This window comes from Sphaeramia orbicularis, chromosome 21, assembly GCF_902148855.1.
Source record: "Sphaeramia orbicularis chromosome 21, fSphaOr1.1, whole genome shotgun sequence".
NCBI lineage: Eukaryota > Metazoa > Chordata > Actinopteri > Kurtiformes > Apogonidae > Sphaeramia > Sphaeramia orbicularis.
Genome location: NC_043977.1, coordinates 5,458,706 through 5,472,159, shown reverse-complemented (window position 1 = coordinate 5,472,159; position 13,454 = coordinate 5,458,706). Strand labels below are relative to the sequence as shown.

The window sequence follows — 13,454 nt, the reverse complement described above, 5'->3', positions numbered from 1 at the left end:
GAACAGTTGGCACATATGAGATATTACAAACTCTTTAAAAACTGTACATTCGGTTTAGTCTTCGCATATATTTACCTCTGCAGTGGTGCAAATTAAATCTAACATGTACTCAAAAGTAAAGCAGAGGCCTCGGGTCCAACACCGTAAACCTGGATAAGTTGAGTTTACTTAAAAAAATGGAGAAAAGTGGTTAAAAAAAAAAAAAAAATAAGTAATGACTAATGAGCTTTTTAAGTACATTTAACTTAAAACCTTTTGTAATATCAACTGCTTTGCACAGGTATTATTACTAAATATTTTTAGTTAAATCAACTTGGAATTTAGATTTAGAAATTATTAGAAATATTCAATTATTTTTTAACCCATTTTTGCTGTTATTGTGGCTGCCTCTGCTGCAAATTAGACTACTGGTGTTATTACTATATATTGTGTTGTTGTCATTTTCGTTATTATAATAATTATTATTTTCCCTCTCACTCCCCTCCTCCCTTTCTCACTTTCATTCACTCTCCCCCCTTCTTTTCCTTATCCTCCTTAATCAGTCTATATTGTTTAGTTGATTTTCACGTTCATTATCTTTTTTATTGTAATATGATGTTGTCATTGTTGTAGTTTGTCATTATTTTGTTGTTGTTGGTTTGTTTATTTGCTTGATTTTTCTTTTGTTTATTTGTTGTTCCAGTTTTTCTGTCCAGAATGTCTTGTCACTTGTATCACTAATAAAAAAAAATGTTATATTAAAATTAAAGAATTTATTTAAAAAAAAAACAAAAAAAACTTGGAATTTAGTGCATTGAACTATATTAAATGTAAAAACTATGCAAAGCAGTTGAAGTTACAAAAGATTTTAAGTTAAACGTACATAAAAGGTTAATTAATCATTACTTAATTTTTTTTTTTACGACAACCACTTTTCTCATTTTTTAAAAAAAAGTAAACTCACCTTATCCCGGCTTACAGTGAAAGAGAGCGGTTTATCACCCTTTCTGCACATACCCTCATTTTTTTTTTTTTTTTTTTTTCCTCAACCAATGACCCAGTTTGCAGGACATTGGTGCAGTGTCATTTCAACAGGCAAAATAAATAAATAAATAAAATGAGGACTATTTATAGTTTCATTTTGTGTCACATTCTTGCTGTATTTGATTAGCCATGCAGCACTGTGGGTTTCTGCAGGGGTATAGGACGATGGGGGGGGGGTTGTTGCAGACAGATGCTACCTTTTAGACTCTGAGGAGAAAATATCTAAGATGACGCTTTGTTTTTTTTTTTTTTTACTTTCCTTTGACATCGTTTCGATATCTGTGGTAACAGCTTAGGTTTCAGCTGGCTGAGAATCCATTCAAAACAAACAAGCGAATCAGCAAATATATAGGCTACCTATATCTGTACGTACCCAGAAGGCTTAGGCTTATGTGCTCAAAAGTGTACTGGGCTGGCTCTAGTCCTCTTAAGCCACGCTTGGCTGTGTGGAAAAGTGACTGGAATAGCAGGAGCTGAGGGAGGACGGCGGCTGCGCAGGTCAGCACCTCGGACAGCTCCGCCTCCTCTCACATATTATAATGGATCTATTCTGGAATCTGGATCTGCTGGATCCTCCACCCCAGGCCTGTCAAACTCATTTTACTTCAGGGGCCACATTCAGCTTCATTTGATCTGCAGTGGGCCGAGCCAGTAAAACAATAACAGAATAATATATAAATAATGTCAACTCCAAACTTTTCTCTATGTTTTAGAGCGAAAAAAGTGAAATTAAACAATGAAAATGTTTCCATCTACAAACTGTCCTTTCAAACAATGTGAACGAATACGTGTAATTTTAACAATATTCTGTCTCAGTTTATCATTAACACATGTTCATTATAACGTACAGATCACAGATTGAATAGTTTTTATTCATCAGTTCAGATCTGCACTATTCCTTTGACGCTAAAAGTTTTTATCTGTTTTATCTGCTTGTCTCTTCTATCTGTTTATCTGTTTTATCTATTTATCTGATTTTTGTTTGTTTTTCTCATGCCTTCTGCTGTAATGCTTTTAATGTTTAATGTAAAGCACTTTGAATTGTCTTGTACATGAAATGTGCTATAGAAATAAATCTGCCTTGCCTTGCCTTACAAACACACACAACATTTAGTAACAGGCAGAATATTATTAAAATTGCACTTAATTTTCTTAAGCCATTTCAGGTTCTTCACATTTGTTCAGATTATTCACATTTTTTTCGTGAAATTACATTTTGTTTCAGTGTAAATACATGAAAATATTTACATTTACAAAGAGAAAAATGTGGAGTTTTGAGTATTTATAGATTATTATGATAGTATTTTACTGGTCTGACTCACTGGAGATTAAATTGGTCTGAATGTGGAACTAAAAGAATTGTTAATTTCTTAATATCTACGTTTGCATTTTTCATCCAAAGGGCCAGACAGGACCCTTTGGCGGCCGGATTTAGCCCCCGGGCCGCATGTTTGACACCTGTGCTCTACCTGAAGGAGACAGTTACCCAATAAGTGGGCTAAGCTTGAATGAAATGGGGATTTGGAATGTATATTTGTACGTTCAATCCCGGGGTTAGAGAGACAAAAGAGGACAATATACCGGCATGCATGTATGAAATCTCCTAAAACACCAGTAGGTACTTGAGCCCAGAGCAACCGAATCCATCCGCATCTTTTCAGCCTTTTACATTCAAAAACCACCAGCCTGCGATTTTTAACATTCATCTTATAGGCCTAAATATAGAGAGAAATCTATCTTCCAACACCAGTTCAGCGATCCAAGTTGGCCTCGCTCGTATCCCGCTGGTTTTTCAGCTCCTGGAAGACCTCGGTGAAAAAATGCGGGTCCGCGTTGAGCTGCAGCATTTTGGCACTCATCCTGTTGATGATCCTGAGCGACGTCTCCCAAAACATGTCCTTGTTGGAGTCGTTCATGAACGGTTTGAGCGGGTAGGAGATCTCGTTGCCCATGTAGGAGTAGGCGAGGTAGAGGCAAGTCTGAAAGGTGCCCTGGAGGGTGGCCGCGCACTCCACGCTCTCCTCTATCGTGTCTTCGCACAGCAGGTACACGAACACCACATTGGCCGGCGTGATGAAGCCTTGGTCCTGCCAACCCTGCAGCAACAGAGTCCGGTCTATGTTCCGGAACCACAGGATGACCTCTCCGCTGTTCAGGTCCTTCAGTTTGAAACACCTGCGGCACATGAAGTCCCCCAAACACCGCAGCAGCTCCCCGGTAGACGCCTGGATCACGATGCGCCTCGGAGACACCAGAGACAGGCTGCTGGGCTGCTTCTGCACCGACGCCAACCTCCCGTTTTGGATGACGGCGTCGTTGTTGTTGTTGTTGGTGATGATCGTGGGCACCGTGGGTACCGGTACCGGGATGGGAGCTTTGGGTTTCTTCTCCTCATTTTGGTGCGTTTTCCTGATGTTCTCGTTGTTGAGCTGCGCCACCTGAGTGGGTTGCGGGTTCGGCGTCACCTTCTTGGCACTCTTCTTGGCTGAATTGGCCACCAGCTTCTTCCACGAAAGCGACACGAACATGGAGTGCCGTTTGAGGCTCTTGTTGTCGTTGTTCTTCGGTCCGTCTCCTGCGACCTCGGCGTCCATAATAGATGCCTTCTTGGTCGCCGGGGAGATGGAGAGGACGGTGCCCATGTCTGCGCGCTGGTGGATGCTGGATGCGGCGGCTTGGAACGCGTCGGTGTGCGTCGGAGTGGGGAGGCGGCGTGGAAATAGTCACGACCAGGACCAGGGTCTGGGCTCCATTGACTTCTTTTGGGGCTCCAGGACTTGTATTCCAACAGATGCTCTATCAAGCGCCTCGACAGGAGAGACGCTGCGACAAAATCCGACGGTTGCGCCCTAAACGCAGATTAGTAGTCCTGCGTAAAGATTAGGTTTGAGCCAATCAGAGAGAGAGGAGGGGGTGAGTGACAGCCCGAGTAGCCAATCAGAGAGCCGATCAATGATCCAATCACTAGGGGGGGTTGTTTTTAGTCCTGCTCCAGCCTTTATACAGGTGAGGGGGGGTTATTCCACTCACTGCTCCACTATTCCTGTTAGTTTGGAAAGCCGCACTATGTATAAACACCAGTCCTGCTAATCTGATCACTGTCTGGAAGATGAAGTGGGTCCACATACTGACCTGCTAACTCTGGGGTTGTTTTGGTGAATCAGTACGTGGTAAGAATAAAACAGAATAAATGAAGGGGGAAGGTTTTCTGTGCCAAAGTCTTAACCCTTTCATGCACAAATTATGAGAGCCTTTATCAAAATTTTTTCCTGAGTGTTTTTATTCCTCTTTAGGCATGAAAAAAAACAATGCGATTGAACATTTCTTCTGAAAAATAAATAAAAAATGAATAAATAAATAAAAATTATAAAAAAAAAAAAAAAAAACATACAAAAACATTGGTTCCACTGTTGTGTTTCACACGGACGCTTATTGTGACGTACGAAGAAGCTTCAATTCAGGAAAACTGTGATAGAATATTTCCCTTCAATCAATTCGATTTGATTAATCATATCATGAATTTTTGGATTCGCTTCAAGCACCTAATCGATTAATCGGTTGCAGCTCTAGCACACAGTATTAAAATCACACCCAAAAAATCTGAAACGGCTCAAACACACTCAGTATTTAGGCAAAGCAAGGCAAATTTATTAGAATAGTACAATTCATACACAGAGCAATTCACAACAGTGCTTTATCAAAAATGGAAAAGAGGCAGTTTAAAAACACACAGTTACAAATAAAACATAATCATTAAAGCCTAAATTAGTTTAGTTTATTTATTTCGAATATGCAACAAAACCGAGTAACCCCACTTAGTCTTTACAAATGAAATAGATGATCAGAAAACAAAACAAACGAAGATGAAGTGGGTCCACATACTGACCTGCTAACTCTGGGGTTGTTTTGGAGAATCAGTACGTGGTAAGAATAAAATAAAATACATGAAGGGGGAAGGTTTTCTGTGCCAAAGTCTTAACACTTTCATGCACAAATTATGAGAACCTTCATCAAAATTTTTTCCTGAGTGTTTTTATTCCTCTTTAGGCATGAAAAAAACAATGCGATTGAAAAATTTCTTCTGAAAAATAAATTAAAAAAATGAATAAATATATAAAAATTATTTTAAAAATTAAAAAAAAAAAAAAAAAAAACTACAAAAACATTGGGTCCACTGTTGTGTTTCACACGGACGCTTATTGTGACGTACGAAGAAGCTTCAATTCAGGAAAACTGTGATAGAATATTTCCCTTCAATCAATGCGATTTGATTAATCATATCATGAATTTTTGGATTCGCTTCAAGCACCTAATCGATTAATCGGTTGCAGCTCTAGCGCACAGTATTAAAATCACACCCAAAAAATCTGAAACGACTCAAACACACTCAGTATTTAGGCAAAGCAAGGCAAATTTATTAGAATAGTACAATTCATACACAGAGCAATTCACAACAGTGCTTTATCAAAAATGGAAAAGAGGCAGTTTAAAAACACACAGTTACAAATAAAACATAATCATTAAAGCCTAAATTAGTTTAGTTTATTTATTTCGAATATGCAACAAAACCGAGTAACCCCACTTAGTCTTTACAAATGAAATAGATGATCAGAAAACAAAACAAACGAAGATGAAGTGGGTCCACATACTGACCTGCTAACTCTGGGGTTGTTTTGGAGAATCAGTACGTGGTAAGAATAAAATAAAATACATGAAGGGGGAAGGTTTTCTGTGCCAAAGTCTTAACACTTTCATGCACAAATTATGAGAACCTTCATCAAAATTTTTTCCTGAGTGTTTTTATTCCTCTTTAGGCATGAAAAAAACAATGCGATTGAAAAATTTCTTCTGAAAAATAAATAAAAAAATGAATAAATATATAAAAATTATTTTAAAAATTAAAAAAAAAAAAAAAACATACAAAAACATTGGTTCCACTGTTGTGTTTCACACGGATGCTTATTGTGACGTACGAAGAAGCTTCAATTCAGGAAAACTGCGATAGAATATTTCCCTTCAATCAATGCGATTTGATTAATCATATCATGAATTTTTGGATTCGCTTCAAGCACCTAATCGATTAATCGGTTGCAGCTCTAGCACACAGTATTAAAATCACACCCAAAAAATCTGAAACGGCTCAAACACACTCAGTATTTAGGCAAAGCAAGGCAAATTTATTAGAATAGTACAATTCATACACAGAGCAATTCACAACAGTGCTTTATCAAAAATGGAAAAGAGGCAGTTTAAAAACACACAGTTACAAATAAAACATAATCATTAAAGCCTAAATTAGTTTAGTTTATTTATTTTGAATATGCAACAAAACCAAGTAATCCCATTTAGTCTTTACAAATGAAATAGATTATAAGAAAACAAAACAAATGAAGATGAAGTGGGTCCACATACTGACCTGCTAACTCTGGGGTTGTTGTTGTTTTGGATAATCACTACGAAGTAAGAATAAAATAAGATAAATGAAGGGGGGAGGTTTTCTGTGCCATAGTCTTAATCTGCTTAAAACACACAGTTCTGGGCCACATATAATACTCTATATTGCCGCCTGTGTAGTAATATAGTAATCGTACATTCATACATCCATATTAGAGCTGAAAACATTAATCCAGGGGGGTCAAACATGCAGCCCCCCAAAGGGTCCAGTTCGGCCCCTGGGATGTTTTTGCCAAGTACAAAAATTCCACAGTCTTGAATTGAATTAAGCAAAAAAAAAAAAATTTAGCTTGAATTAAGGAAAAAAATCTTGAATTAAGCCAAAAAAAAAAAAAAAAAATCTTCAATCAAGTAAAAAAAAATTTCAATTAAGCCAAAAAAATCTTTAATTAATAATAATTAAAAAAGAAATCTTCAGTTAAGCTAAACCCCCCCCCCTCAAATTTAACAAAAAAAAAAACTTGAATTAAGAAAAAAAAATCTTCAATTAAGTAAAAAAAAAAAAAAAATTCTTGAATTAAGCAAAAAAAAAAATATATTCAATTAAGTAAAAAAAAATTCTTGAATTAAGCCAAAAAAAATTCTCAATCAAAAAAAATTTCAGTCAAGCCAAAACCCCCCTCAAATTTAGCAAAAAAAAACTTGAATTAAGCAAAAAAAAAAAAAAAAAAATCTTCAATTAAGTAAAAAAAAAAATTCTTGAATTAAGCCAAAAAAAAAAAAAATCCTCGATTAATTAAAAAAAATTCTTGAATTAAGCCAAAAAAAAAAAAAAAAAGAATTAAGTAGAAAAATCTTGAATTAAGAAAAAAAATAAAAAAATAAAAATCTTCAATTAAGTAAAAAAAAGTCTTGAATTAAGCCAAGGCTGTAACAATAAATGTGAATAACCTGAACAAATATGAACAACCTGAAATGTCTGAAGAAAATTAAGCACAATTTTAGCAATTTTTCTTCCTGTTCCTCAGTGTTTAGTGTCTTTGTAGATCTGATCCATAATGCACATTTAGAAATAATAAGATGAGGCAGAATATTGCTAAAATTGCACTCCATTTTCTTACGTTTTTTTAATTTAAATTTCAGTTTTTCAGTTTTTTTTTTTTTTTTTATGGATAGTTTATGAAAGTAAGTATTTTCACAATTTCATGGGGGTTTTTTTTGCACTGAAACACAGACAAAAATTTGGAGATGTCATTATTTAGAGGTTATTCTGGTATTATTTTTCTGGTCCGGCCCACTGCAGATCAAATTTAGCTGAATATGGCCCCTGAATGAAAATGAGTTTGATACCTCTGGATTAATCAATTAGGTGTTGAAGTGAATGCAAAAATTCATGATTCAATTAATCGACTCGAATTGATTGAGGGGAAATATTCTATCGCAGTTTTCCTGAATTGAAGCTTCTTTGTGCGTCACAATAAGCGTCCGTGTGAAACACAACAGTGGAACCAATGTTTAACAGCAGAGAAATGAAGGAAACAAAGCTCTGATTCAGGAGAACTGTAGTTGAATGATTTTTTTGGATCACTTTGAGTCGATTAATCGTTTCAGCTCTAATCCATATTTAACCCTTTCATGCATGAATTATAAGAACCGTAATCAAGATTTTTTTCCTGAGTGTTTTTATCCCTCTTTACGCATGAAAAAAACACTGTGATTTTTTTTTTTTTTTTTTATGAACCTATTTTTCATGGAGTTACAAAAATGTCCAGTCAGCTGAACACTGTGCATTTAATTTTTGAAGCTCAGAAACAAGTATTCGCTGATATACTGTGTGAAAACTATGAAATAAAAGTACTTTTAACCTCCTGAGACCCAGAAATGCATTTTTATCCTCTGTAGGGGACAAAAGTTTCAGTTTTACTTAAAAAAAATTATGTCCATTGTGAAGGACATTCCATTAAAAAAATAAATAAATAAATACAAATAATTTTAAAAAATGTACCTGAAGAAAAAAACAAAACAAAACAAAACAAAACAAAAACTGTTGCATTATGCAGTTTCCAATCAAGACAATTGTTTAATGGAGAAAAGCTAAAATTTTCACTTTCCTGGGTCTCAGGAGGTTAATGCTGCTAATCTGTAAGGCTGTGTATCATTCGATTTGTATTTGATGATTTGTAATGTGGATTACATTTTTATTGTTTTTACTTTAGTTTATTATTTCAGTTATATTGTATTTTTTAATTCTTTTTTTTTGTGTATTGTTCACTTCAGGGGAGGTATTCATATAAGCCTTCTTTTTGGCTTCTAACCTCTCCTGCACAATTTTGTTACTTGTTTGAATGTTGTTGTTTTTTCTATTGCTGTTTTATTTTGTGCAAATAAATGAACAATTAACAATTAAAAATCTGATGTTTTCTCACATTGTAACGTACTATAATACTCGTGACTACTCACCCAGATAATATGCAAAAAAAGAAAAAAAAATTGTTTAAAAAAACCCAAAATTGTTAATTTCAGTCTAATAACAATTAGCAATTGATTTAGATAAAAGAACAGGAAAGTTACAGTACTGGTCTGAAAGTCAGTGTATGGGATGATGCATAAGCATCCACTGTGTTGGCTGATATGGAACTAAAACAACAAAATCCGTGAATATACAAGAGAACAGCTGGAGAAGAACTGTCCACTGGAGTGACCGCTGTGCATGAAAGGGTTAAACTAGATATAATCAGCTCATATGTGACAAAGCCCCACTATGAAAACCAAGCGGACCATCATTACTAACAGTTTCTTGTTTCTTCTGGTGGTGTTGGGATCAAATCCTGCAGGGATGGAACCCTCCGGTGGTGCTTCTCTGTTGTTTCCATCCTCACTGAGCCGCTGCAGGACTCCCTCTGCGGGATAACGGAACTCCTCAGGTGATCCAGGGGCGCTGGTCCAACCACTTCCAAGTCTCTGCTTTTCTGTTTCCATTCACCTTGAAAGTGGAAAGAGATGTAAATAGCTTCTAACTCTATCAAGCCTTCAGACTGGACTAAACCTTTCTGTTGAATCGAAAAGGATTAAGTGAGCTTAAGTTGTTCAAATTACCTCGACTTCATTTCACTGCGTAAAGCCTTCCATGTAAACATTTCATGGACATTTTATTTATTGCAATTAGGGATGTAATGATTACCGGTATAATGATAAACCGCGGTAAAATTCCAGAAGGTTAGTGTTACTGTTTAAATTCTAATTATCATGATAACCGTGTTGGATTACCGGACTTTGAACACAAACTTGATATGGAAAATGGTCCAACAATGGCTATAAGGTGCCATCTTTAATGCACATTTGTATGTTTGGCATGGAATTCACTGTTTTAGACTCATGTTCGTTCAGGTTCCACATTTAGACCAGTATGAGCTAAAGTGGGTCAAAAATCAGTCAAATAAGAACAGAATAAACTAGAAATAATGACAAATACAAACGTTTCTCATACCATTACACTAAAAATACACTAAAGTATACAAAAATATGCAAAAATACACTAAAATATACAAAAAATATGTTAAAATACACTAAAAGCATTCTAAAGTATACTAAAAATATGCAAAAATACACTAAAGTATAGAAAAAAATATGCAAAAATACACTAAAATATTAAAAAAATGTTAAAATACACTAAAAGCATTTTAAAGTATACTAAAAATATGCAAAAATACACTAAAATATACAAAAAAATGTTAAAATACACTAAAAGCATTTTAAAGTATACTAAAAATATGCAAAAATACACTAAAGTATAGAAAAAATATGCAAAAATACACTAAAAATATACTAAAGTATACAAAAATATGGAAAAACACACTAAAATATACAAAAAAACATGCTAAAATACACTAAAAGCATACTAAAGTATACTAAAAATATGCAAAAATACACTAAAATATACAAAAAATATGCTCAAATACGCTAGAAGCATACTAAAGTATACTAAAAATATGCAAAAATACACTAAAATTTACAAAAAATATGCTCAAATACGCTAAAAGCCTACTAAAGTATACTAAAAATATGCAAAAATACAGTAAAATATACAAAAATATGCTCAAATACACTAAAAACATACTAAAGTATACTAAAAATATGCAAAAATACACTAAAGTACAGAAAAATACGCAAAAATACACTAAAAATATACTAAAGTATACCCAAAAAAAATGCAAAAATACACTGAAATATACAAAAAATATGCTAAAATACACTAAAAACATACTAAAGTATACTAAAAATAAGAAGAATAACACAAAAGTATACAAAAAATATGCAAAAATACACTAAAAGCATACTAAAGTATACTAAAAATATGCAAAAACACATTAAAGTATAGAAAAAACATGCAAAAAATACACTAAAAACAGACAAAAAATTACTAAAATAAGGAAAAATACACAAAAGTATACAAAAATATGCAAAAATACACTAAAAATATACTAAAGTATACAAAAAATATGCAAAAATACACTAAAAGCATACTAAAGTTTACTAAAAATATGCAAAAATACACTAAAGTATAGAAAAAATATGCAAAAATACACTAAAAACATACTAAAGCATACTAAAAATGAGAAAAAATACACAAAAGTATACAAAAAATATGCAAAAATACACTAAAAATATACTAAAGTATACAAAAAATATGCAAAAATACACTAAAGTATAGAAAAAAATATGCAAAAATACACTAAAATATAAAATAATGTTAAAATACACTAAAAGCATTTTAAAGTATACTAAAAATATGCAAAAATACACTAAAGTATAGAAAAAATATGCAAAAATACACTAAAAATATACTAAAGTATATAAAAAATATGGAAAAATACACTAAAATATACAAAAAATATGCTAAAAAACACTAAAAGCATACTAAAGTATACTAAAAATATGCAAAAATACACTAAAATATACAAAAAATATGCTCAAATACGCTAGAAGCATACTAAAGTATACTAAAAATATGCAAAAATACACTAAAATATACAAAAAATATGCTAAAAAACACTAAAAGCATACTAAAGTATACTAAAAATATGCAAAAATACACTAAAATATACAAAAAATATGCTCAAATACGCTAGAAGCATACTAAAGTATACTAAAAATATGCAAAAATACACTAAAATATACAAAAAATATGCTCAAATACGCTAAAAGCATACTAAAGTATACTAAAAATATGCAAAAATACAGTAAAATATACAAAAATATGCTCAAATACACTAAAAACATACTAAAGTATACTAAAAATATGCAAAAATGAACTAAAGTACAGAAAAATACGCAAAAATACACTAAAAATATACTAAAGTATACCCAAAAAAAAATGCAAAAATACACTGAAATATACAAAAAATATGCTAAAATACACTAAAAACATACTAAAGTATACTAAAAATAAGAAAAATAACACAAAAGTATACAAAAAATATGCAAAAATACACTAAAAGCATACTAAAGTATACTAAAAATATGCAAAAACACATTAAAGTATAGAAAAAATATGCAAAAAATACACTAAAAACAGACAAAAATTTACTAAAATAAGGAAAAATACACAAAAGTATACAAAAATATGCAAAAATACACTAAAAATGTACTAAAGTATACAAAACATATGCAAAAATACACTAAAAGCATACTAAAGTTTACTAAAAATATGCAAAAATACACTAAAGTATAGAAAAAATATGCAAAAATACACTAAAAACATACTAAAGCATACTAAAAATAAGAAAAAATACACAAAAGTATACAAAAAATATGCAAAAATACACTGAAAATATACTAAAGTATACAAAAAATATGCAAAAATACACTAAAAGCATACTAAAGTTTACTAAAAATATGCAAAAATACACTAAAGTATAGAAAAAATATGCAAAAATACACTAAAAACATACTAAAGCATACTAAAAATAAGAAAAAATACACAAAAGTATACAAAAAATATGCAAAAATACACTAAAAATATACTAAAGTATACAAAAAAATATGCAAAAATACACTAAAAACATACTAAAGTATACAAAAAAATATGCAAAAATACACTAAAGTATAGAAAAAATATGCAAAAATACACTAAAAACATACTAAAGCATACTAAAAATAAGAAAAAATACACAAAAGTATACAAAAAATATGCAAAAATACACTAAAAATATACTAAAGTATACAAAAAAATATGCAAAAATACACTAAAGTATAGAAAAAAAATGCAAAAATGCACTAAAAACATACTAAAGCATACTAAAAATAAGAAAAAATACACAAAAGTATACAAAAAATATGCAAAAATACACTAAAAACATACTAAAGTATACAAAAAAATATGCAAAAATACACTAAAAACATACTAAAGTATACAAAACAATATGCAAAAATACACTAAAAACATACTAAAGTATACAAAACAATATGCAAAAATACACTAAAAACATACTAAAGTAGACAAAAGATGAACAAAAATACACATAAACACATATCTTTAATGCACATTTGTATGTTTGATGTTTACATGTTAATATTTGAATGTTTCTACAACAGAAAGTACATTGTGCCTACTATTTATTTATTTATTTTTAAAAATTATTTCAGTGTGTGTATTAGTACTTTTTGATCATTTTGACCACATTTCAACAATACTGTGATAATAATAATAACCATGATCATTTTGGTCTCAATAACTGTGATATGTAATTTTCATATCGTTACATTCTAATCGCAACATTATTCAAGTGAGTTTTTGAGCAAAACTAGGAACATTTTCTCTTTATGCCTGTTCCTTTTCTTCTTTGAATTGAAGCCAACCTTCCTGGGCCTTTTACATTCCTCTTCTATTTGATCTGTTGTCAGTTTGGGCGGTTTCTAAAAAGCAGTGGAACACCTCAGGGAGCCAGTGCAGTCGATCACAGGATAAATGCATCGAATTCAGTGAATAAAGTCACTGAATTACTGCACAAGTTGAAGCAGGACGTGTGAAAGGGTTT

At 32.1% G+C, this 13,454-nt stretch overlaps 1 protein-coding gene across 1 annotated transcript; it reads right to left on the bottom strand.

The window, feature by feature from the left end:
* Nucleotides 1–930: 930 nt before the first annotated feature.
* On the bottom strand, nucleotides 931–3,796 carry cdk5r2b (cyclin dependent kinase 5, regulatory subunit 2b (p39)). Its single transcript, XM_030124824.1, has 2 exons — nucleotides 2,504–3,796; nucleotides 931–1,596 (listed from the first exon to the last, which is right to left on the bottom strand). The coding sequence occupies exon 1, from the start codon at nucleotides 3,663–3,665 to the stop codon at nucleotides 2,775–2,777; it is 891 nt and encodes a 296-aa protein (XP_029980684.1). The 5' UTR covers nucleotides 3,666–3,796; the 3' UTR covers nucleotides 931–1,596; nucleotides 2,504–2,774.
* Nucleotides 3,797–13,454: the final 9,658 nt, after the last annotated feature.